Source organism: Ranitomeya variabilis, chromosome 5, assembly GCF_051348905.1.
Source record: "Ranitomeya variabilis isolate aRanVar5 chromosome 5, aRanVar5.hap1, whole genome shotgun sequence".
Lineage (NCBI taxonomy): Eukaryota > Metazoa > Chordata > Amphibia > Anura > Dendrobatidae > Ranitomeya > Ranitomeya variabilis.
Window position 1 is genome coordinate 214,192,566 of NC_135236.1, and position 27,965 is coordinate 214,220,530.

General features: G+C 43.5%; 1 protein-coding gene across 1 annotated transcript in view; it reads left to right on the forward strand.

The window, feature by feature from the left end:
- Nucleotides 1-27,241, forward strand: part of UNC13C (unc-13 homolog C) — a 1,212,529-nt gene extending 1,185,288 nt beyond the window's left edge. Inside the window, exon 34 of the mRNA XM_077263773.1 lies at nt 25,783-27,241. Within this exon, the coding sequence (XP_077119888.1) occupies nt 25,783-26,065 (283 nt within the window). The 3' untranslated portion in view covers nt 26,066-27,241. The remainder of the gene's footprint in view (nt 1-25,782) is intronic.
- The last annotated feature ends 724 nt before the right edge of the window (nt 27,242-27,965 follow it).

Consider the following 27,965-nt stretch of genomic DNA (forward strand, 5'->3'; position numbering starts at 1 on the left):
GGTCACATGAAACCAAAATCGAACTTTTTGGCAACAATGCCAAATGATATGCTTGGCGTAAAGGCAAAACAGCTCATCACCCTGAACACACCATCCTCACTGTCAAACATGGTGGTGGCAGCATTATGGTTTGGGCCTGCTTTTCTTCTTGAAGAAAACCTGTTGTTGTCTGCAAAAGACCTGAGACTGGGACGGAGATTTGTCTTCCATCAAGACAATGATCCCAAACATAAAGCAAAATCTTCAATGGAATGGTTCACAAATAAACGTATCCATGTGTTAGAATGGCCAAGTCAAAGTCCAGACCTCAATCCAATGGAGAATCTGTGGAAAGAGCTGAAAACTGCTGTTCACAAACGATCTCTCATCAAACTTCACTGATCTCGAGCTGTTTGCCAAGGAAGAAAGGGCAAGAATTTCAGTCACTCGATGTACAAAACTGATAGAGACATATCCCAAGCGACTTGGAGCTGTAATCGCAGCAAAAGGTGGCGCAACAAAGTATTAAGTTAAAGGGGCCAAATAATATTGCACGCCCCCACTGTTCAGTTTTTGAATTTCCACAAAAATTTAAAATAACCAATAGATTTCCTTCAACTTCACAATTGTGTTCCAATTGTTGTTGATTCTGTTGTGAACTCTATTTTTGGGCTCCCTCTTGTGGTCACAAGTGGTACTGTGTGAGTGCTATCTTTGGGCTCCCTCTGGTGGCTCTTTTTGTCATTCTGCGGGTCTGTGGCTGGGATCAGCTGTCTCGTTATCTGCTGGTTGGTTTCCTATTTAGCTCACCTAGACTTTCAGTTGTTGCCTGCTGTCAATGTATTCAGTGCTATTTTGATCTCTCCTGACTACCTTCGTTATCAGTCTCTCCAAGAGAAGCTAAGGTTCTGTTTGTTCATTTTTTGATCATCAGTGTTCAATATGTTTCTTGGTTTATTATCTGTCCTTGTCCAGCTTGCTAATATGTGATTTCCTCGCTTGCTGGTAGCTCTAGGGGGCTGAGTTTCTCCCCTCACACCATTAGTTGGTGTGGGGGTTCTTGAATTCTCAGCGTGGATATTTTGTATAGGGTTTTCTACTGACCGCACAGTTTCCTATCTGTCTTCTGCTATCTAGTATTAGCGGGCCTCATTTGCTTAATCTGTTTCATTTCTACGTTTGTGTTTTCCCCTTACCTCACCGTTATTATTTGTTGGGGGCTTCCTATATCTTTGGGGTATTTCTCTGAGGCAAGTGAGGTCTTACTTTCTTTCTCTCTAGGGGTAGCTAGTTTCTCAGGCTGCGTCGAGACGTCTAGGAATTCAGGCACGTTCACCGGCTACCTTTAGTGTGTTCGGTTGGGTTCAGGATTGCGGTCAGTCCAGTTACCACCTCCCTAGAGCTCGTTCTATGTTCAGTAACTTAGCTAGTCAGTTCTGTGATCCTCAGCCACTAAGGATCATAACTAGTGTTGAGCGATACCGTCCGATACTTGAAAGTATCGGTATCGGAAAGTATCGGCCGATACCGGCAAAATATCGGATCCAATCCGATACCGATACCCGATACCAATACAAGTCAATGGGACTCATGTATCGGACGGTATTCCTGATGGTTCCCAGGGTCTGAAGGAGAGGAAACTCTCCTTCAGGCCCTGGGAACCATATAAATGTGTAAAAGAAAGAATTAAAATAAAAAATATCGCTATACTCACCTCTCCGACGCAGCCGGGACTTCAGCGAGGGAACCGGCAGCGTTGTTTGTTTAAAATTCGCGCTATTACTTGGTTACGTGAATTCCCGGCTTGTGATTGGTCAGGTCGGCCATGTTGCCGGGACGCGGACCAATCACAGCAAGCCGTGACGAAATTACGTCACGGCTTGCTGTGATTGGTCCGCGTCCCGGCAATATGGCCGCCCTGACCAATCACAAGCCGTGACGTCACGGGAGGCTGGACACGTGCTCATTTTAAAATGGGCGCGTGTCCAGCCTCCCGTGACGTCACGGCTTGTGATTGGTTGCGCCGCGGTCAACCAATCACAAGCCGGGAGGCTGGACGCGCTCATTTTAAAATGGCCGCGTGTCCAGCCTCCCGTGACGTCACGGCTTGTGATTGGTTGCGCCGCGGTCAACCAATCACAAGCCGGGAGGCTGGACGCGCTCATTTTAAAATGGGCGCGTGTCCAGCCTCCCGTGACGTCACGGCTTGTGATTGGTTGCGCCGCGGTCAACCAATCACAAGCCGGGAGGCTGGACGCGCTCATTTTAAAATGGGCGCGTGTCCAGCCTCCCGTGACGTCACGGCTTGTGATTGGTCAGGGCGGCCATATTGCCGGGACGCGGACCAATCACAGCAAGCCGTGACGTAATTTCGTCACGGCTTGCTGTGATTGGTCCGCGTCCCGGCAACGTGGCCGACCTGACCAATCACAAGCCGGGAATTCACGTAACCAAGTAATAGCGCGAATTTTAAACAAACAACGCTGCCGGTTCCCTCGCTGAAGTCCCGGCTGCGTCGGAGAGGTGAGTATAGCGATATTTTTTATTTTAATTCTCTCTTTTACACATTTTAACATTAATGTTGTTGCGATACCCGATACCCGATACCACAAGAGTATCGGAATCCCGGTATCGGAATTCCGATACAGCAAGTATCGGCCGATACCCGATACTTGCAGCATCGGAATGCTCAACACTAATCATAACATGATTCTTCACCAAAAATTTACATTTGGTATATTTATATTTGAAGCATGATATGTGGGAAAAGGTTGAAAAGTTCCAGGGGCCGAATACTTTTGCAAGCCACTCTATATACATATACACCCACATACATATATAGCACACACTTATATACACACACAGACACACACACATGTACATGGCACGCACTGCACACACATACTTGTACATCTACATGGCACACACATACATACAGTACATGTACATGGAACACACATACTTACAGTACATGTAGATGGCACGGTGACCAGAAGAATACCCACAGGAAAAATGCCCACACAGAAAATTGCCCACATGGAAAATTGCCCACACTGAAAATTTCATGTGTTCAATTTTCCTGTGGGGATTTTTCAGGGAACCGCTGTATACAATAGTAGACACTGAGACTGCTGTATGTCATGGTTCTCAATGGCAAGAGAACAAAGTAAAGCATACAAAAAGGACTAGCTCTTGGAAGATGGGAACTAGAGCTGACTGTGAGCTAAACCTACCGCACAACTAACAGTGGCCGGGTAGCGTGCCTATGTTTTATCCCTAGACGCCCAGCGCCAGCCGGAGAACTGACTGACCCTAGCAGAGGAAAATACAGACCTGGCTTACCTCTAGAGAAATTTTCCCCAAAAGGCAGACAGTAGCCCCCACATATATTGTCGGTGATTTCAGAGGAATTTGACATACGAAGTAAGAAGATAGGTTTAGCAAATTGAGGTCCGCTTACTAGATAGTAGGAAGACAGAAAAGGGAACTTCACAGTCAGCTGAAAACCCTTTCAAAACACCATCCTGAAATTACTTTAAGACTCTAATATCAACTCATGACACCAGAGTGGCAATTTCAGCTCACAAGAGCTTCCAGCCTCAGAAATAATCAATCACAGAGAACTGGAACAAAAATGCAAAACAAACTTAGGACTACAAGTCCGACTTAGCTGATAGTAGTCTAGGAGCAGGAACATGCAACAGAAAGGCTTCTGGTAACATTGTTGGCCGGCATAGAAATGACTGAGGAGCAAGGTTAAATAGAAAACTCCCACATCCTGATGGAAACAGGTGAACAGAGGAGATGAAGCACACAAGTGCAGTACCACCAGAAACCACTGGGGGAGCCCAGAAACCAAATTCACAACAGTACCCCCCCCTCAAGGAGGGGGCACCGAACCCTCACCAGAACCACCAGGGCGATCAGGATGAGCCCTATGAAAGGCACGGACCAAATCGGAGGCATGAACATCAGAGGCTGTCACCCAAGAGTTATCCTCCTGACCGTAGCCCTTCCACTTGACCAGATACTGAAGTCTCCGTCTGGAAACACGGGAGTCCAAGATCTTCTCGACAACGTACTCCAACTCACCCTCAACCAACACCGGAGCAGGAGGCTCAACGGAAGGCACAACCGGTACCTCATACCTGCGCAACAATGACCGATGGAAGACATTATGAATAGAAAAAGATGCAGGGAGGTCCAAACGAAAGGACACAGGGTTAAGAATCTCCAATATCTTGTACGGGCCGATGAACCGAGGCTTAAACTTAGGAGAAGAAACCTTCATAGGGACAAAACGAGAAGATAACCACACCAAGTCCCCAACACAAAGACGAGGACCAACACGACGACGGCGGTTGGCAAAATGCTGAGTCTTCTCCTGGGACAACTTCAAATTGTCCACCACATGCCCCCAAATCTGATGCAACCTCTCCACCACAGCATCCACTCCAGGACAATCCGAAGACTCCACCTGACCGGAAGAGAAACGAGGATGAAACCCCGAATTACAGAAGAAAGGAGAAACCAAGGTGGCAGAACTAGCCCGATTATTGAGGGCAAACTCCGCCAAGGGCAAAAAGGCAACCCAATCATCCTGATCCGCAGACACAAAACACCTCAAATAAGTCTCCAAGGTCTGATTAGTTCGCTCGGTCTGGCCATTAGTCTGAGGGTGGAAAGCAGACGAAAAAGACAAATCAATGCCCATCCTAGCACAGAACGCTCGCCAAAATCTAGACACGAATTGGGTTCCCCTGTCAGAAACGATATTCTCCGGAATACCATGCAAGCGCACCACATTTTGAAAAAACAGAGGAACCAGCTCGGATGAGGAAGGCAATTTAGGCAAGGGAACCAAATGGACCATCTTAGAGAAACGGTCACACACCACCCAGATGACAGACATCTTCTGAGAAACAGGGAGATCAGAAATAAAATCCATGGAGATGTGAGTCCAAGGCCTCTTCGGAATAGGCAAGGATAACAACAATCCACTAGCCCGAGAACAACAAGGCTTGGCCCGAGCACAAACATCACAAGACTGCACAAAACCTCGCACATCTCGCGACAGGGAAGGCCACCAGAAGGACCTAGCCACCAAATCCCGGGTACCAAAGATTCCAGGATGACCTGCCAACGCAGAAGAATGGACCTCCGAGATGACTCTACTGGTCCAATCATCAGGAACAAACAATCTACCAGGCGGGCAACGATCAGGTCTATCCGCCTGAAACTCCTGCAAGACCCGTCGCAAATCTGGGGAAACAGCAGATAATATCACTCCATCCTTAAGGATACCTGTAGGTTCAGAATTACCAGGGGAATCAGGCTCAAAACTCCTAGAAAGGGCATCCGCCTTCACATTTTTAGAACCCGGTAGGTAAGAAACCACAAAATTAAACCGAGAGAAAAACAACGACCAGCGCGCCTGTCTAGGATTCAGGCGCCTGGCGGACTCAAGATAAATCAAATTCTTGTGGTCGGTCAATACCACCACCTGATGTCTAGCCCCCTCAAGCCAATGACGCCACTCCTCAAAAGCCCACTTCATAGCCAAGAGCTCCTGATTACCAATATCATAATTTCGCTCAGCGGGCGAAAACTTACGAGAAAAGAACGCACAAGGTCTCATCACGGAGCAGTCGGAACTTTTCTGCGACAAAACCGCCCCAGCTCCGATTTCTGAAGCGTCGACCTCAACCTGAAAAGGAAGAGTAACATCAGGCTGACGCAATACAGGGGCGGAAGAAAAGCGGCGCTTAAGCTCCCGAAAGGCCTCCACAGCAGCAGGGGACCACTCAGCAACATCAGCACCCTTCTTAGTCAAATCAGTCAACGGTTTAGCGACATCAGAAAAACCAGTTATAAATCGACGATAAAAATTAGCAAAGCCCAAAAACTTCTGAAGGCTCTTAAGAGAAGAGGGTTGCGTCCAATCACAAATAGCCTGAACCTTGACAGGGTCCATCTCAATGGAAGAGGGGGAAAAAATGTACCCCAAAAACAAAATCTTCTGAACCCCAAAAACGCACTTAGAACCCTTTACACACAAGGAATTAGAGCGCAAAACCTGAAAAACCCTCCTGACCTGTTGGACATGAGAGTCCCAGTCATCCGAAAAAATCAAAATATCATCCAGATACACAATCAAAAATTTATCCAAATATTCACGGAAAATGTCATGCATAAAGGACTGAAAGACTGAAGGGGCATTTGAAAGACCAAAAGGCATTACAAAATACTCAAAATGGCCCTCAGGCGTATTAAATGCGGTTTTCCACTCATCCCCCTGCTTAATTCGCACTAAATTATACGCCCCACGAAGATCAATCTTAGAGAACCACTTGGCCCCCTTTATTCGAGCAAACAAATCAGTAAGCAGTGGCAAAGGATACTGATATTTAACCGTGATTTTATTCAAAAGCCGATAATCAATACACGGCCTCAAAGAGCCATCTTTTTTAGATACAAAGAAAAAACCGGCTCCTAAGGGAGATGACGAAGGACGAATATGTCCCTTTTCCAAAGACTCCTTAATATATTCCCGCATAGCAGCATGTTCAGGCACAGATAGATTAAATAAACGACCCTTTGGAAACTTACTGCCCGGAATCAGATCTATAGTACAATTGCACTCTCTGTGCGGAGGTAGTGAACCAATTTTAGGCTCCTCAAAAACGTCACGATAATCAGATAAAAATTCCGGAATCTCAGAGGGAATAGATGACGAAATGGAAACCAAAGGTACGTCCCCATGAGTCCCCTGACATCCCCAGCTTAACACAGACATTGCTTTCCAGTCGAGGACTGGGTTATGAGATTGCAGCCATGGCAATCCAAGCACCAACACATCATGTAGATTATACAACACAAGGAAGCGAATAATCTCCTGGTGATCTGGATTAATACGCATATTTACTTGTGTCCAGTATTGTGGTTTATTACTAGCCAATGGCGTGGAGTCAATACCCTTCAGAGGTATAGGAACTTCCAGAGGCTCTAAATCAAACCCACAGCGTTTGGCAAAGGACCAATCCATAAGACTCAAAGCGGCGCCAGAGTCGACATAGGCGTCCGCGGTAATAGACGATAAAGAGCAAATCAGGGTCACAGATAGAATAAACTTAGACTGTAAAGTGCCAATTGAAACAGACTTATCAACCTTCTTAGTACGTTTAGAGCATGCTGATATAACATGAGTTGAATCACCACAATAGAAGCATAACCCATTTTTTCGCCTAAAATTCTGTCGTTCGCTTCTGGACAGAATTCTTTCACATTGCATAATCTCTGGCGCCTTCTCAGTAGACACCGCCAAATGGTGTACAGGTTTGCGCTCCCGCAAACGCCGATCAATCTGAATAGCCATTGTCATGGACTCATTCAGACCTGTAGGCACAGGGAACCCCACCATAACATCCTTAATGGCATCAGAGAGACCCTCTCTGAAATTCGCCGCCAGGGCGCACTCATTCCACTGAGTAAGCACAGACCACTTACGAAATTTTTGGCAGTATATTTCAGCCTCATCTTGCCCTTGAGACAGGGCCATTAAGGCTTTTTCAGCCTGAATCTCTAAATGAGGTTCCTCATAAAGCAACCCCAAAGCCAGGAAAAACGCATCCACATTGAGCAACGCAGGATCCCCTGGTGCCAAAGCAAATGCCCAGTCCTGAGGGTCGCCCCGGAGCAAGGAAATTACAATCCTGACCTGCTGTGCAGGATCTCCAGCGGAGCGAGATCTCAGAGACAAAAATAATTTACAATTATGTTTGAAATTCTGGAAGCGAGATCTATCCCCGGAGAAAAATTCAGGTAAAGGAATTCTAGGTTCAGATATAGGAGCATGAATAACAAAATCCTGTAACCTTTGAACCTTCACAGCGAGATTATCCAAACCTGTAGCTAAACTCTGAGGATCCATATTAATCAGGCGAAATCAGAACCATTCAAGGATTAGAAGGAGAGAGAGACGAAGGCTGCAGTAAGCAGAGATGCAAGTGAATCAACTAATGAGCAAACTCAGAAAGAAAAAAAAAAATTCTCTGCAGAGTTCTTTTCTCTCCTTTCTTCTGCCAATTATTTTAACCCTTGGCCGGCCAAACTGTCATGGTTCTCAATGGCAAGAGAACAAAGTAAAGCATACAAAAAGGACTAGCTCTTGGAAGATGGGAACTAGAGCTGACTGTGAGCTAAACCTACCGCACAACTAACAGTGGCCGGGTAGCGTGCCTACGTTTTATCCCTAGACGCCCAGCGCCAGCCGGAGAACTGACTGACCCTAGCAGAGGAAAATACAGACCTGGCTTACCTCTAGAGAAATTTTCCCCAAAAGGCAGACAGTAGCCCCCACATATATTGTCGGTGATTTCAGAGGAATTTGACATACGAAGTAAGAAGATAGGTTTAGCAAATTGAGGTCCGCTTACTAGATAGTAGGAAGACAGAAAAGGGAACTTCACAGTCAGCTGAAAACCCTTTCAAAACACCATCCTGAAATTACTTTAAGACTCTAATATCAACTCATGACACCAGAGTGGCAATTTCAGCTCACAAGAGCTTCCAGCCTCAGAAATAATCAATCACAGAGAACTGGAACAAAAATGCAAAACAAACTTAGGACTACAAGTCCGACTTAGCTGATAGTAGTCTAGGAGCAGGAACATGCAACAGAAAGGCTTCTGGTAACATTGTTGGCCGGCATAGAAATGACTGAGGAGCAAGGTTAAATAGAAAACTCCCACATCCTGATGGAAACAGGTGAACAGAGGAGATGAAGCACACAAGTGCAGTACCACCAGAAACCACCGGGGGAGCCCAGAAACCAAATTCACAACAGCTGTATATACATTGCATAGGAGACAATAAGATCACTGAACATATATCACATAGGAGACACTGAGACAGCTATATACATCATATAGGAGACACTGCTGAATATATCAACTGAAACTCACTGAGGCTCTGTTGTATATACATCACATAGAAGACAATGGTGTATATGTATCACATAAGAGACAATGGGACTACTCTATATATATTACATAGGAGACAATGTAGCTGATGTACATGCATCACATAGGATAAACTAGGAGTAGTGTATGTACATCACATAGAATACATTAGGACTGGTGTATATACATTATTATGCTTTATCTATGTAACACCATCATAGTCCGATGAACTTGACAGACATCATCATCACTGTCACCTTTGTGACTCACAATCTAAATTCCCTATCAGTATGTCTTTGGAGTGTGCGAGAAAAGCTGAGTAGCAAGAGGAAACCCATACAAACACGGGGAGAACATACAAACTCCTTGCATATTGTTTTCCTTGGTGAGATTTGAACCCAGGACCCCAGTGCTGCAATGCAACAGTGCTAACCACTGAGCCACCATGCATTACATAGGATACACTGAAACTTTTGTATATACATTACATACAATACACTAAGATTGTTGTATTTATTACATAGTAGATACTGGGACAGTTATATATGCATCACATAGGATACACTGGGGCTGGTGTATATAAAGCAGATATGAGACCCTGGAACTTGTGTATATACTGTAGATCACATAGGAGATACTATGACTGCTATGTATACATCACATAGGATACACTGGAATTGCTGAATGTAGATCACATAGGATACACTGGAACTGATGTATAGACAATGGACATTGCATAGGAGTCACTGAGGCTGGTGTATACACATCACATAGAATGCACAGGCTGCTACATACATTACATAGGAGACATTGCGAATGCTGCCCTCATCACAAGGATGGGAAAGGAGCACACAGTACTAACTTTGCTTACAAAGAATGTCCTGACACTGACCACTGCCACACATTAGGGAGTTCTTTGCAATCAATGTTAGTAATCCTTTGTTAGTAATTCTTCATTGCATGCGATGAAGCATTCAGTAGTCTTAGCATGAATTTAGCCACTGGTGGCTGGTAAGATGGAGCCGCAGCTCATGCCCTGCTGTGCCTGGTAATCTGCCTGGGGGGGGGTGGGACAGAGGAAATGCCATTGTTAAAAGCCTGCTCATCAGAGGTTCTCCACCCCTGGTCTAGCAGATATCTACCTCATTTACAACTTGCTGCTATGGACAATTCTTACTGATATTATGCACAAATAACAAATTATATTGTCTTGATCATTTCATCTGTGTGAAAAAGGTTTAACATTGTAATTTAGGATGTAATTAATCTGGATGTATGTACAGTAAGTCCTCTGTGTACATATAGATGTTTTTGTTTTTACCTTTACAGGCAGAGAAGAACATTTGGGAGTTACTTTATATCACAAAATAAATGTGCTTTATCAGCACTAAGCTAAAGTGTTTTATATTTTTTTCAGATATGACACGTAACTAGGATATATATTGCATATAATGGCGGTCTGAACACTAGACCCCATCAATCACTCTAAAAGGGGCTGCCACACAGCCTCAGTGCTACACAGACCCAGCAATCCTCAGCATTTGCCAATAGCAGAAAACCCTTATAAGCATCTGCATACATAGCTACATACAATAGTCTGTAAAAAAAAAAGGTAACATATATAATTTGCTCTTTAGACTTAAATTAATGTTGTAAAATAATCAGTAAAATTCTTATTAAAATTGAAGGTGCTTCATGCTGGCTGATAATTATAGTAAGCCGAAATATAATCAGCAACATATAATATGGAGAATTCATTAGTAGCAGGCACTGACATTTCAGCAGGTAGCACACCAGATGTTTTGCAGATGCATCGCCACCTGCTGGTCACAGTGTTTAAAAGCTTGTGATTGTTTAGCAAAATTCCAGAATTCAACATGCGGAAAAATCTGCCACTTAAATGATATAAAACCCACAGTGAGCGCTGTATGCAAGTAATAAAGGACAATAAACCTGTTGTGACAAATGTAATATACACCTGTGAAATGTTTACTATGCACTTTAGTTAATATACAAAGCATACTGTAAGCACCCACACGATAAAACTCACCCACCATTTCTGCCTATAAGGGGCTATGGATTTACCTAGTAAATATATAAAAAATTATTACCTCACAGAGATCTAAGCTAATGGGAATGAAATAGTAGCATATCATTTTAATTGTATGTTTATTAAAATATCATGAATAGGTACATGATCAAATCTTTTGAAATTAGAATTCACCAAGTTAAACAGATTTTTCCAAAATGTGACTGCTAGCAGAACAGTTCACCATGAATCCCAATCAAGGCCGCCATCAGGGCATTACTGCCCTGACTGGCGTATGGAGCCCAGTGGGCAGAGGGGGCCTGCATCGTGCCCCATCTCATCTGCCCATCGGGCCCGGGCCCCAGCGGCAGGCTTCTGTAGGTACACTGAGCCTGCCTCTGAGACACAGGTTCAGTTACTCTATTGCTTTGCGGACCCGTGCAGTAGTTAAAGCCGCCAGCCAATTGGAGGCTGGCAGCTGACATCAGCGTGCATGTCGCCAGCATATCACGTCATTTGCCAGTGAGTCAGCGCTGAAATGCCTCGGATGGACGTTGGCGTTAATGGCCAGGTAAGGAGAAAGGTGTTTTTTTTATTTTACTGAATGCTGCAAGCCCGGGGCAGAATGGAGACATGGGGGCAGGATGGGAGATACAGGGGCTTAAAACAACACAGGGGGCAGAATATGAAACACAAGAGTAGGATGGAAACAACACAGGGGGCAGGAATGGAAACAACACAGGGGGCAGATATGGAAACAACACGGGGGGCAGGAATGGAAACAACACAGGGGGCAGGAATGGAAACAACACAAGGCAGAATGTGAGACACAGGGGGCAGGAATGGAAACAACACAGGGGGCAGTATGTGAGACACGGAGCAGTATGTGATACACAGGGGGCAGAATGTGAGACACAGGGGGCAGTATGTGAGACATGGGGCAGAATGTTACTTGATAAAGGTCTGTTGACCGAAACGTCGCTACAGGAGGCAGAATAAATGTAAGCTCTTATTTTTTCACCATCCATTGTGGCACTGTCTTTTTGTTCTTTGTGGTCTTGGTACTGGCCGGGATGGGCTCCCTGGTTTTGGACGTGCGCCCTTGTGTCCGCTGAGAACTTCAATTTATATATAAAAGGGTGCGGTTTTGACTTTCTTTTGTTTTGACTCTGATGGGGCAGAATGTGAGACACAGGGGCAGAATGTGAGACACGCGGCAGGATGTGAGACACGGGGCAGGATGTGAGACACAGGGCAGGATGGAAACACGGGGGCAGATAGTGAGATACAAGGGGGCAGAATGTGAGACATGGGCAGAATGGGAGACACAGGGCAGGATGGAGACAGATGGGACAGGATCATGGTGCAGGATGGATACGATGGAGACAGATGGGGTGGTAGGATCATGGGACAGGTGGGTCAGGATTATGAGACAGATGGGGCAGGATCATTGGACAGATGGGGCAGGATCATGGGACAGATGGGGCAGGATGGGGAGATCATATGGGAGCAGAATGGATACTCATGAGGGCAGACTGGGAGAACATATGGCTGGAGCCAGGAATGAGATACACGAGGCCAGGATGGGGGATATTATTACCATAGGGGCTAATTAAGGGATATTATTACGGCAGTGATGTATTTATTATATTTTTTGAGGATACTGGTTTAAATGAGGGGGCGGTCCTGTTACTGTGCAGAGAGACACTATGTCGCCTTTTTTTCTTCATCTGGTGTAGTGTAGAAGTTGGTAAAAAATTAAGTAATGTGTCCTGCAAGTGGAGCTCTAGATAACTGTGTTATTTCCTGCAGAGACGAGTCCTGGCAGGAAGACGTGATGGTGGTCTGTGCTGGATGAAGATGAAAAGCGAAGCTGAAGGACTTCACCTAGAGACATCACTGATGAGTCAGTATGTTACATATACACTATATACAGAGTTCTTGTGTACAGTATCACCAGTGATCACTGTATTACCTGTACACTGGCACTATATACAGAGCTTCTTTGTATAATGGCACTGGTGATCACTGTATTACCTGTACACTGGCACTATATACAGAGGTCCTGTGTACAATGTCACCAGTGATCAATGTATTACCTTAACACTGACACTATATACAGAGCTCCTGTGTATATTGTCACTGGTGATCACTGTATGGTAATACACAGACACTGCATACTAAGTACAGATCTCCTGTGTATAATGGCACTCTTGGTGATAGTATTGTGTTTTTTTTGTTAATGATCAGTATTGTAGTAATCAGTCACTATGTGGTGGTAATATGCTGTCCGGCCCTTGTATGTGCTATTATTCAGTTAGTGTGGTGATAATATGTGGTCTAGTCATGGTGTGGCGGTATTTTTTCCCTGTATGTGGTTTTATTGGTCACCATGTGGTGGTAATATGTGATCTTGACATGGTGCAGTGGTATTTGTTCCTTGTATGTGCTATTATTCGGTCACTGTGGTGGTAATATGTGGTCTGGACATGGTGTGGCAGTATTTGTTCCTTGTATGTTTTATTATAGGTCACCATGTGGTGGTAATATGGTGTCTGGTCATGGTGTGGAGGTATTTGTTCCCTGTATGTGGTATTATTGGTCACCATGTGGTGGTGGTAATATGTGATCTTGACATGGTGTGGTGGTATTTGTCCCTTGTATGTGATATTGTTTGGTCACTGGTGGTAATATGTGGTCTGGACATGGTGTTGTGGCATTTGTTCCTTGTAGATGGTATTATAGGTCACTATGTGGTGGTAATATGTGATATGGTCATGGTGTTGTGGTATTTGTACCTTGTATGTGGTATTAGTGGCCATTTTAAACATTTAAAAATAAATATATACCTAAATTGTATTGCATATTTTAACAAATGTTTAATAGGTTAGAGTAGAGTAGGGCCCAGCCAAGAGAGTCTACTTTGTCATGGTGGCAGGCAAAAAAAATCTTTTGGCCAAAACAAAAGCTGCTGGCTATATGTGTGATCTGTTGATGGGAATCATTAATGTGTGATTGGTGAGAAGTGGAGTTTATCCAAGAGAGAACGGTGGGACTGTAGACAGTTCGAGGGGTGGAGGTAGAGCCTGGGCGGAGTCTCAAGGGGGCCCCAAAAATGTTGCCAGTATGGGGCCCCGAAATTCATAGTGGCAGCCCTGATCCCAATATTGCAAAGCCTCAAATTGTGCTGGAAAGACATGTATAAAACTTGTTCTCCTGTGGTCAACTCCCTTCAATTTTCTTAATGAAAAGACAGCGGTACGTATGCAGTTAATAAAAACATAAGCACACCCATTGTATTCAATGGTGCTCACCTGTCACGATTTTCACACAGACCGTGTGTACATCTGAAAAACCTGCAGACAAGTCAGGCTTTTTTTGCGCAGCACGGACAACATGCATGCTGCATAGGTGCCCACTGATGATATATGATTGACATCCATGTGTCATCAGCGTGACATGTACTGATGCCTGGGAAGTAGCGGCCCAGGCGCCGGCTGATCTCAGTGCGACCAGGCAGCAATGATTTGAGCTGCCTTCAGCAGCCGACGCTTGGGATCAGCGCAAACTGTACTGTTTTTTGTTTTTCCTAGGTGCCAGTAAGTGTTACAGGGACACATGGACAACACACGGATGTAACACACAAACACACGAACAGCATACAAGTCAGCAAATGGATGTCATATGCGTTCATCTGGATACGGACCAAGGATCTCACAATTACTGGTTTTTCCTGTACAGGAATCACAAGGACATGTGAAGGAGGCCTTAGTAATGTCAAAGTAACCTCACCATAGAAATGGATAGTAATCCATTCAGCCTATTTAATAGTGCAGTGATGAGCGAGTATACTGGTTACTCAGGTTTCCCCTAACATGCTCGGGTGGTCTCCGAGTATTTCGGCATGCTCGGAGATTTAGTTTTCGTCGCCGCAGCTGCATGCTTTGCAGCTGCTAGACAGGTTGAATGCATGTAAGAATTCCCTAACAAACAGGCAACCCCCACATGTATTCAGCCTGTCTAGCAGTTGCAAATCATGCAACTGTGGTGATGAAAACTAAATCTCTGAGCACCCCAAAACGTCAGCTCAGCATGCAAAAAATAAGCCCTCACCCAACCCGAGATCACAAAAAATGGAGACGCTACGGGTCTCAGAAAATGGCACCTTTTTTTAAAAAAAGCAAATTTTGGAATTTTTATACACCACTTAGATAAAAAAGAACCTAGACATGTTTGGTGTCTATGAACTCATAATGACCTGGAGAATCATAATGGCAGGTCAGTTTTAGCATTTAGTACATAATAAACATAGTAAAAAAGCAAAACAAAAAACAAGTGTGGGATTGCAATTTCACTGCACTTGGCATTTTTTCCTGTTTTCTGTTACATGACATGGTAAAACCAATGATATCGTTAAAAAGTTCAACTGGTCCTGCAAAAAATAAGCCCTCACTAGGCCATATTGATGGAAAAATAAAACCGTTATGGCTCTGGAAAGAAGGGGAACAAAAAACGAAAATGCAAAATCGAAAAACGCTCCAGTCATGAAGGGGTTAAATTACTATAAATGGCTGCTGTATTCTCTGCCTAGGCTTTTATACTGGTTATTAGTCCCTCCTAATTGGCTGCATTATACCATATGATGTGATAGCTGCAAGGCACTGCGGAGAAGCCTGCGAGGCTGCACCTGTGATCTTGTCAGTCTTTTGCGGCTGATGCGATCTTCCACAGTGTATGAAATGGAAGCTGGCATTTTTTAGTGATTTGTGCAAATTTGTCAAATTCACCGAAACCTGCGAGTTTCAGAAAATTCTACATGGATTTGATTTGCATCCAATCAGTCCCTTTTTCACTATGAATAGATTTGTGTCCCATTGCTACAAAGTTTGATCACTGTTTTGTGAGTATGCATGGGCGTAGCTTTATTTAGGAGGATACAATACACAGCTAATCTTACAGACAGAAAATGTCATCTGGTATGTAACAATGGAGTATAATCTATATATTGCATTGAGCACAGCATAAGTCCAGAACACCAACAGATCTTACTACTCGGCATACTATTAAACAAGCCCCTTGTTACTGCAGAGTTTATGAGGAGCAGGTGGTTATCCCGATGGAAATGCCTACAGGCAGCCTGGATGCAGCATTATGAGAATAGCTACTGATGTCTATCATATGTCTGTGATAGATACATGACAAGGCTAAGACCGTTTACTGGAGATTTATTATGTGGTTCTTCACTTATTTAATGCTGGTAAGTTAACGCAAAAATGTTTCTTAAGTATTGTGAATATCCGATGCATATGGATTACTAAAAGTGTTCAAAAGTATGCCAGAACTGTGTGTAAAAATGTACAGCGCCCAAATGATCTATATTTGTATGAAACAATAGCATATGAAAGCAAATAGATAGCCCTGTGCTGAAATAAAAGCATATGGGTAAAAGGGTAGGCAAAAGAATGGCATATCTTGGTGTATGTATCTCCGTTAACTTTATTATTAAAAAAAATCTAAAAAAGTCTTATACTTTTGCCTATGATAAAAAAAAACAATGAAATTGGGTCAGGGATATGTTTACAAAAAATGTAAGGCATAAGACTTACATACACATTATATTACAATGTGGAATTAGAAAGGTCAAAGGAAAAAGGAGAGTGAATATGTGCTCTTACAAATATCTAAGTAGTTAGTAGATTGGTAGGACAAAAATTGTCATAATGTCCCGTATTTTTTGGATTATAAAATGCACCTTTCTGCTCCAAATTTGGGAGGAAAATGAGGATGAGCTTACTGGGGGGCCATCGGCAATGGAGCAGGGTCACAGAAGGCAGGGTCGCTGCTTCAGGAGGCCGGCGGCGGCAGGAGCAGGATGATGCTGCGGTGCCTGTGATCACCAAAGGTGGCGATGCTGATGAGTGGAGTCTAGGATACTGTTGTAGTGGGCTTTGGAAAAATGGCCACTGGAGGCAGAGCATGCGCTGATTGATATCTCGTACCCCGAGATTTCAATATGCACATACACCACTGGAGGCAATTTTCCCGAGGGCCCACCACTGGGATATCATAGGGAAAATGGACTCCACTCACCATCTCCGACACCTTTTGTGATCCCAGACGCTACAGCATCTCCCTGCTTCTGCCAATGCCGGCCTCCTGAAGCAGCGACCCTGCCTCCTATGACCCCACTCCACTGCAGCCATCCCCCTGGTAAGCTATCATTAAAAGAGAATATAAGATGCACCACCATTTTATTTAAAACATTTTTTTTCCTTTTTTGCACCCCAAAATTTTGGATGCGTCTTATGGTCTGATGTGTCTTGTAATCTAAAGCACACAGTATATATGTGTATAAACTTGTGTGCATGTAAATGCTGGACCGTAATGCAAATTAGACCAAATGGCAAAGAAACACAAAAACCAAACAACAAAGCAGAAATACTACAAAAAGTCTGTTAATGTGATGAAAAGATATATAATATATTAATCAAACAAATGGTGTGCAGTGCATTTACAACAAGATAAAAAAAGGAGGCGAACATCTTAATATAATAACAGTGGTGCAAAGGACTCATAAAGCTGATGGTTCAAATGTATAACTATGAAGAAGCAGGAGGAATCTGCTGTAGTTGTATAAAAAATAGCATAGTATCAAATAGTAATTGTATATAATCAGCATAGAAATATAGCCTACAACGTGTTGTGACAAGAGCACGAGGCTATATCTGTTAAATACACAAAGTCAGCTAAGTGAATAGTAGAGAAGTCAATGGTAAATAAACAGGTTGTGGAGTAGACTGTAGTATGAAAGGTCAAGACATAAATCTACAAACCAGGTAAAGTATGACACTATATAGACATGGAGGTACCGACAAAGGTCGATCAAGTGACATGTAAAATACATAACAGGCAGAAAATGTATCATATTATCACCAAAAAGAAATTCAATTCCATAAAATAATGAAAAATAATCTGATGACAGCATAAAGGTAAAGTGCAAATGCATATGAAAAAATCATATCAAAGCAAGTAGTCTGTCATGCACGCAGGCTCTTAATGGCAGCATAAAGGCAAGTGCAAATACAAGTATAGGCAAAAGAGTCTATTGTAAGCTATAAGATCTCCATAGCAGCAAGGTGCAATCTCATGTGAGGTGGAGATTAGTGGTGCAGTACAACGCTTAAAGTGCCTGCTGTGCAAAATAGAAATGAGTCATGTAATAGTATGGGCTGATACCTACATAGTTTGAAGAGTGAGAAGACCCCGACCTGCCGCCTCTACGCGCGTTTCGCCAAATCTTCGTCAGGAGGCGCTATGGAGATCTTATAGCTTACAATAGACTCTTTTGCCTATACTTGTATTTGCACTTGCCTTTATGCTGCCATTAAGAGCCTGCGTGCATGACAGATTACTTGCTTTGATATGATTTTTTCATATGCATTTGCACTTTATCTTTATGCTGTCATCAGATTATTTTTCATTATTTTATGGAATTGAATTTCTTGCTATTTGGCTATACCCTCATATTATTAGTTACCCCACACATGTCCTGCTTTTTCCTTGGTAGTGTTACTTTGTCTGATATTATTGTCATATACTTAAAAAAAAAAAAAAAAAAAAGTGGTTTAATAATAAAAAAAACTTTTTATGGTTAAACATACTTGTTTACCCTGTCATTTTATACCTTGAGTATGGGTCTTTTTGGTGATAATATAATTTGAGTTATAACCTATATTTAATATTGTGATATCCTTTTGTTGGAAACCTTGTGCTTAAGAAAATGTATCATGCTGGCATGATACATACATTGGTTACAGCAGAGACCACATAGGGATACACCCACCCAGACGTGCGTTTCGGCATTACCCTTATAAGGGGGATAATTATGACATATACACTATACAATATGTTACAATCTACAGATCATTATTGTATTGGCCTGAAATATGTTGCCATGTGGGCACACACTGGACCTGTTGTGAATTTGCTTTTTGCTCCCTCTAGTGGTTACTAGTTTTTTGACTCTGGTTTTTCTGTCATTCCTTTTATCCGCACCTGGGTCGTTAGTTAGGGGTGTTGCTATATAAGCTCCCTGGACCTTCAGTTCAATGCCTGGCAACGTAGTTATCAGAGCTAGTCTGCTGTGCTCTTGTCTACTGATCCTGGTTCCAGTTATATCAGCTAAGTCTGCCTTTTGCCTTTTGCTATTTGTTTTGGTTTTGTATTTTTGTCCAGCTTGTTCCAAATCTATATCCTGACCTTTGCTGGAAGCTCTAGGGGGCTGGTGTTCTCCCCCCGGACCGTTAGACGGTTCGGGGGTTCTTGAATTTCCAGTGTGGATTTTGATAGGGTTTTTGTTGACCATATAAGTTACCTTTCTTTATTCTGCTATCAGTAAGCGGGCCTCTCTGTGCTAAACCTGGTTCATTTCTGTGTTTGTCATTTCCTCTTACCTCACCGTCATTATTTGTGGGGGGCTTCTATCCAGCTTTGGGGTCCCCTTCTCTGGAGGCAAGAAAGGTCTTTGTTTTCCTCTACTAGGGGTAGCTAGATTCTCCGGCTGGCGCGTGTCATCTAGAATCAACGTAGGAATGATCCCCGGCTACTTCTAGTGTTGGCGTTAGGAGTAGATATATGGTCAACCCAGTTACCACTGCCCTATGAGCTGGATTTTTGTATTCTGCAGACTTCCACGTTCCTCTGAGACCCTCGCCATTGGGGTCATAACAGTTTGCCAGGCCAGTATTAAATGTTTAATGCATTGCAGAAGAGGGATTATAAGAAAGAAGATTCTGAGTTTTTTTTTTTTTTTCTTTCTCCTTCCCCTTTACCTCAGAGTGGCTATGCTTGCTGCAGACATGAATGTCCAGACCTTGATTACAAGTGTGGACCAGCTGGCTACTCGTGTGCAGGGCATACAAGACTATGTTATCAGAAATCCTAGGTCAGAACCTAAAATACCGATTCCTGAACTGTTTTCCGGAGACAGGTTTAAGTTTAGGAATTTCGTGAATAATTGTAAATTGTTTTTGTCCCTGAGACCCTGTTCATCTGGAGATTCTGCTCAGCAAGTAAAAATTGTTATTTCGTTCTTACGGGGCGACCCTCAGGATTGGGCTTTTTCGCTGGCGCCAGGAGATCCGGCATTGGCTGATCTTGATGCGTTTTTTCTGGTGCTCGGTTTACTTTATGAGGAACCCAATCTTGAGATTCAGGCTGAAAAGGCCTTGCTGGCTATGTCTCAGGGGCAGGACGAGGCTGAAGTGTATTGCCAAAAATTTCGGAAATGGTCCGTGCTGACACATTGGAACGAGTGTGCACTGGCCGCTAATTTTAGAAATGGCCTTTCTGAAGCCATTAAGAATGTTATGGTGGGTTTTCCCATTCCCACAGGTCTGAATGATACTATGGCACTGGCTATTCAAATTGACCGGCGGTTGCGGGAGCGCAAAACCGCAAATTCCCTCATGGTGTTGTCTGAACAGACACCTGATTTAATGCAATGTGATAGAATCCTGACTAGAAATGAGCGGAAAATTCATAGACGCCGGAATGGCTTGTGCTACTACTGTGGTGATTCTACACATGTTATCTCAGCATGCTCTAAACGTATAGCTAAGGTTGTTAGTCCTGTCACCGTTGGTAATTTGCAACCTAAATTTATTCTGTCTGTAACTTTGATTTGCTCACTGTCATCTTATCCTGTCATGGCGTTTGTAGATTCAGGTGCTGCCCTGAGTCTCATGGATCTCTCATTTGCTAAGCGCTGTGGATTTACTCTTGAACCATTAGAAAATCCTATTCCTCTTAGGGGTATTGATGCTACACCATTGGCAGCAAATAAACCGCAGTATTGGACTCAGGTTACCATGTGCATGACTCCTGAACACCGCGAGGTGATACGTTTCCTGGTTTTACATAAAATGCATGATTTGGTTGTTTTAGGGCTGCCATGGTTACAGACCCATAATCCAGTCCTGGACTGGAAGGCTATGTCAGTCTCAAGTTGGGGCTGTCGTGGTATTCATGAGGATTCCCTGCCTGTGTCTATTGCTTCTTCTACGCCTTCGGAAGTTCCGGAGTATTTGTCTGATTATCAGGATGTCTTCAGTGAGTCTGAGTCCAGTGCACTGCCTCCTCATAGGGACTGTGACTGTGCTATAGATTTGATCCCAGGCAGTAAATTTCCTAAAGGAAGACTGTTTAATCTGTCGGTACCTGAACATACCACTATGCGTTCATATATCAAGGAGTCTCTGGAAAAAGGACATATTCGTCCGTCTTCTTCCCCTCTTGGTGCGGGATTCTTTTTTGTGGCAAAAAAGGACGGATCTTTGAGACCTTGTATTGATTATCGGCTTTTGAATAAGATCACTGTCAAATTTCAGTATCCTTTACCGCTGTTGTCTGACTTGTTTGCCCGGATTAAGGGTGCCAAGTGGTTCACCAAGATAGACCTTCGTGGTGCGTACAACCTTGTGCGCATTAAGCAAGGTGATGAATGGAAAACTGCATTCAATACGCCCGAAGGTCATTTTGAGTACTTGGTGATGCCTTTTGGGCTCTCCAATGCGCCTTCAGTTTTTCAGTCCTTTATGCATGACATTTTCCGGAAGTATCTGGATAAATTTTTGATCGTTTATCTGGATGATATTTTGGTTTTTTCTGATAATTGGGATTCGCATGTGGAGCAGGTCAGGTTGGTCTTTAAAATTTTGCGTGAAAATTCTTTGTTTGTCAAGGGCTCAAAGTGTCTCTTTGGTGTACAGAAGGTTCCCTTTTTGGGGTTCATTTTTTCCCCTTCTGCGGTGGAGATGGACCCAGTCAAGGTCCGAGCTATTCTTGATTGGACTCAGCCCTCGTCAGTTAAGAGTCTTCAGAAGTTCTTGGGCTTCGCTAACTTCTACCGTCGTTTATCGCTAATTTTTCTAGCATTGTGAAACCTTTGACGGATATGACCAAGAAGGGCTCCGATGTAGCTAACTGGGCTCCTGCTGCCGTGGAGGCTTTCCAGGAGTTGAAACGCCGGTTTACTTCGGCGCCTGTTTTGTGCCAGCCTGACGTCTCACTTCCCTTTCAGGTTGAGGTGGATGCTTCGGAGATTGGGGCAGGGGCCGTTTTGTCGCAGAGAGGCCCTGGTTGCTCTGTTATGAAACCTTGTGCCTTTTTCTCTAGGAAGTTTTCGCCTGCCGAGCGAAATTATGATGTGGGCAATCGGGAGTTGTTGGCCATGAAATGGGCATTTGAGGAGTGGCGTCATTGGCTCGAGGGTGCTAAGCATCGTGTGGTGGTCTTGACTGATCACAAAAATCTGATGTATCTCGAGTCTGCTAAACGCCTTAATCCGAGACAGGCCCGCTGGTCATTGTTTTTCTCCCGCTTTGATTTTGTTGTCTCGTATTTACCAGGTTCAAAGAATGTGAAGGCCGATGCTCTTTCTAGGAGCTTTGTGCCTGATGCTCCTGGAGTCGCTGATCCTGTTGGTATTCTTAAAGATGGAGTTATCTTGTCAGCTATTTCTCCGGATCTGCGACGTGTGTTGCAGAGATTTCAGGCTGATAGGCCTGAGTCTTGTCCACCTGACAGACTGTTTGTCCCGGATAAGTGGACCAGCAGAGTCATTTCTGAGGTTCATTCCTCGGTGTTGGCAGGTCACCCGGGAATTTTTGGCACCAGAGATCTGGTGGCCAGGTCCTTTTGGTGGCCTTCCTTGTCAAGGGATGTGCGGTCATTTGTGCAGTCCTGTGGGACTTGTGCTCGAGCTAAGCCTTGCTGTTCTCGTGCCAGCGGTTTGCTCTTGCCCTTGCCTGTCCCGAAGAGACCTTGGACACATATCTCCATGGATTTCATTTCTGATCTTCCGCTATCTCAGGGCATGTCCGTTATCTGGGTGATATGTGATCGCTTCTCCAAGATGGTCCATTTGGTTCCTTTGCCTAAGCTGCCTTCCTCTTCCGATCTGGTTCCTGTGTTTTTCCAGAACGTGGTTCGTTTGCACGGCATCCCTGAGAATATTGTGTCAGACAGAGGATCCCAGTTCGTTTCCAAGTTCTGGCGATCCTTTTGTAGTAGGATGGGCATTGATTTGTCGTTTTCGTCTGCTTTCCATCCTCAGACTAATGGACAGACGGAGCGAACCAATCAGACTTTGGAGGCTTATTTGAGGTGTTTTGTCTCTGCTGATCAGGACGATTGGGTGACATTCTTGCCGTTGGCTGAGTTTGCCCTTAATAATCGGGCTAGTTCCGCCACCTTGGTTTCGCCTTTTTTCTGCAACTCTGGTTTCCATCCTCGCTTTTCTTCGGGTCATGTGGAGCCTTCTGACTGTCCTGGGGTGGATTCTGTGGTGGATAGGTTGCAGCAGATCTGGAATCATGTGGTGGACAACTTGAAGTTGTCACAGGAGAAGGCTCAGCGCTTTGCCAACCGCCGCCGCGGTGTGGGTCCCCGACTACGCGTTGGGGATTTGGTGTGGCTTTCTTCCCGCTTTGTTCCTATGAAGGTCTCCTCTCCCAAATTTAAACCTCGTTTTATTGGGCCTTACAAGATATTGGAAATCCTTAATCCTGTATCTTTTCGTCTGGATCTTCCTGTGTCGTTTGCTATTCACAATGTATTTCATAGGTCCTTGTTGCGGCGGTACATTGTGCCTGTAGTTCCTTCTGCTGAGCCTCCTGCTCCGGTGTTGGTTGAGGGCGAGTTGGAGTACGTGGTGGAGAAGATCTTGGATTCTCGCCTCTCCAGGCGGAGGCTTCAGTACCTGGTCAAGTGGAAGGGCTATGGTCAGGAGGATAATTCCTGGGTGGTCGCCTCTGATGTTCATGCGGCCGATTTAGTTCGTGCCTTTCATGCCGCTCATCCTGATTGCCCTGGTGGTCGTGGTGAGGGTTCGGTGACCCCTCACTAAGGGGGGGGGTACTGTTGTGAATTTGCTTTTTGCTCCCTCTAGTGGTTACTAGTTTTTTGACTCTGGTTTTTCTGTCATTCCTTTTATCCGCACCTGGGTCGTTAGTTAGGGGTGTTGCTATATAAGCTCCCTGGACCTTCAGTTCAATGCCTGGCAACGTAGTTATCAGAGCTAGTCTGCTGTGCTCTTGTCTACTGATCCTGGTTCCAGTTATTTCAGCTAAGTCTGCCTTTTGCCTTTTGCTATTTGTTTTGGTTTTGTATTTTTGTCCAGCTTGTTCCAAATCTATATCCTGACCTTTGCTGGAAGCTCTAGGGGGCTGGTGTTCTCCCCCCGGACCGTTAGACGGTTCGGGGGTTCTTGAATTTCCAGTGTGGATTTTGATAGGGTTTTTGTTGACCATATAAGTTACCTTTCTTTATTCTGCTATCAGTAAGCGGGCCTCTCTGTGCTAAACCTGGTTCATTTCTGTGTTTGTCATTTCCTCTTACCTCACCGTCATTATTTGTGGGGGGCTTCTATCCAGCTTTGGGGTCCCCTTCTCTGGAGGCAAGAAAGGTCTTTGTTTTCCTCTACTAGGGGTAGCTAGATTCTCCGGCTGGCGCGTGTCATCTAGAATCAACGTAGGAATGATCCCCGGCTACTTCTAGTGTTGGCGTTAGGAGTAGATATATGGTCAACCCAGTTACCACTGCCCTATGAGCTGGATTTTTGTATTCTGCAGACTTCCACGTTCCTCTGAGACCCTCGCCATTGGGGTCATAACATGGACCTACATGTGTCTCCTATTTCATAGAGGAATACAGAGGATTTGTCTTACAGAATCCATGAGAATAAAGTGAAGCCATATCTAATCACACATCATGTTACAAAGCTATTTTGCCCTGGTCCTATAGCTTCTTGCTTGGATGGATTTCATAGAGGCAGTATACAGGGTGGGCCATTTATATGGATACACCTAAATAAAATGGGAATGGTTGGCGATATCAACTTGCTGTTTGTGGCATATTAGTGATCATGGCGGCCATTTTGAAGTCGGTCATTTTGGATCATTTTGGATCCAACTTTATTTTTTTCAATGGGAAGAGGGTCATGTGACACATAAAACTTATTGAGAATTTCACAGGAAAAACAATGGTGTGCTTGGTTTTAACATAACTTTATTCTTTCATGAGTTATTCACAAGTTTCTCTTTGTTTACAAACATTGACATGCTGCAGAGGTTAACACATGACGAGCAGATAGAAATTGTGTTGATGTCTGGTGAACGCAGTACCCGGGTCATTGCAGCAGATTTCATTGCAAGACACCCTACGCAAGAAAACTGTCACCATTCCCATGTTATTTAGGTGTATCTATATAAATGGCCCACCCAAAGAAGTTTGCCTCATCACTGAACATAATGTTCTGTGTAAACTGAGGGTCCTGTTTGTTTTGCCCATTCTGCAAATTCAGCGCGCCGATCTAGCTCACCAATCATATATAAATGGCCCACCCTGTACTTTGGCACATGGATCACCTTGTAATTTGGAGCCATTCTACATGATATGAGTACATAAAAAAAAAGTGTGTGAATGAGTCCTTTGTCAGGTATGGAGCAATGTATTAACAATATCTCTGAATGTGGGAGTCGGTGGTATAGATAATCTAGCAGATTAAGCACATTTCATTTCTAAATAATACGATTGATTGTTATGAATAGCAAAAATTCCATGTGATTAAAAAAGTAGAACCGACTGCAAGGCAAAGAGGTGGCAGGAGGCAAGGATAATTTATTACTGAAGATGGAATTGTTCATAAAGAATGTATTCATATTTTTATGAACAAGTCCAGACAGTTATTAATCCAGTTGAGTCAGAATTAAAATGCACATTTTGTACCTCATTCATTTCCTTTTTTTTCTCTAGCATTCTAAGCAATGAGGAAAGCCCAGCGGCCTATGAACTTCACCTGTGTGTGAAGGATTACTGCTTCGCCAGGGAAGATCGCATTATAGGAATGACAGTTATCCAGCTGAAGGGCATCGTGGACAAAGGGAACTGTTCGTCCTGGTACCCACTGACAAAAAGCATTTACATGGATGACACTGGACTGACAATCCTGCGAATACTTTCTCACCGCTCCAATGACGAAGTTGCCAAGGAGTTTGTGAAACTGAAATCAGATACCCGGTCTCTGGAGGAGATCTAGAATGTGCTGCAGCTTGGGAGATCCCATCCAACAGAACTACTCTAATTACAAACACAAAGCATTGATACGGTGTTGTTATTTGATAGTGTATGCATGTGCAAATAAGTGGGAATGTTTATTCAATATGTTTCAATGTTTGCTAGTACACCAGTACTATATTTGCAAGGTGTGTTGAAGAAAACGTGTACCTTCTTTTTCTATGAATGACATTGGGCAAGGACTAGTTCCCATAAAGTGCCAAAATCTACACTTAGAACTGAAACAAGCTCATGGTATTTTTGGTAACCATTGTTTTCCTACCCGGTTATGATCTATTGGTTAATGACTTGTATTTGTTATATGAATGTGCGTCTCTGTGCGGTCCATTTTTCCAATAATTTGCTGACGTATTACTCATAATGTTGCTTTTTTACTTTAATTTTGGCATATCAACCTATTGTATGTTGCTGAATGGTTTGTAATTTTATAACTCCATTCCTGAATAGAGATGTTACTTTTCATATAATAAAGGATGGGGCTATTTTATGCATCTTCTACACAAACCTTCTGGTATATCACTGTGAAGACAAACTGTACAAAGCTCGCTTCTAGAACTCAGTACTCTCTACCCTTATACACTCATTTCTCTTTCTGTATACTCCAGTTCTTTAATGGATTTCTCTACATAGTAGTAATAGTGATAAACACAGCATACTCTGGAGAAGAAAAGACTTTCTGTACATTTGTATAAATATTTTGGGATTCTGTGATACGTCATTCCTTGTGTTTCGCTCACATCATCAGCTCAGCTTCTTGTCACTTACAGCAATGGAATATTTTCCTTAAAACTTGCAGTATTTTTGTATGGTGCAAAAGGAATGGTGAAATTCCATAAAGTCCATCTTTCATTTACCCAGAGTGTATGTGCTTGAAACATTGTACTGAATACCAAGGAAATTAACATGAACAGTTTGCAGCTGGGTGTTGTCTGGACCATTAAAGAGAAAGGCTGTGTCGCAGGCAGGGAAATAGTTGAATTGTATATTTAGCTGCAAATTCAGTCAAGTGTCTCTTTTTAAAAAAAAAATTCTACAGTTTGTACTTATGCAACATAAAATGTACTGCACTGACGCAAAAGTCATGTCATGTAAATATATTTAGTGAGATATTGTAAAATAAAATATGAAGAAACTCACAGTTTTATGTTCTAAATGATGTACTTAAGATGTATTCAGACATAATGAATAAGTATAAATTTACTGCAATGTAACATATGTATTCACTACTGCATATAAAACATGCTCTGGAAAACCTGTCACTACTAGGCAGGTCTTGTTATGTATGGGCTAAGCCACTGGGTAACTAACTTCTTATTGCTGTGGAGAAAATACAGTAAAGCAGGGTACTTGTGTTACATGGTTACATGCTGAAAAGGGATCATTATTTGTAGTTTTCGTAATACTTGCCATACCATTAAATCATCTAATGATTACAGTCTGCTGGATGCTGAGCAGAACGGAGTCTGTTGAAGCTGGTGAGTGACCAGCCAAAATGTGAGCTGTAGCTGGGAAAGAGATAAGCAATAGTCCTTCTCTGAATGAAGACTGCACAGGCCAGCTAAGGAAAGCTGAGCAGTCTGTGCATTGAAGCTGCAGATTGTCCAGTGTGAACTGTGCCTGGAGTTGAATACCTCTGTTTGGTGCTGGAAGCTTCTGGAGCTCAGGCTGCAGAGACTGGTAGGACTATACCTCTTTGGTGTATAAAGTTTGCTCTAAGAGAAAGTACTGTAAACTATTCAAGGGTGCCCACACTGACATATACTGTATGTGCCTGCTGAGTAAACTGTTAATTTGCTGTTATAACTTTGTGCCCAGAAGAGGCTGTTGGGATAGAAGCAATAAAACCACATATGTTTGGACCA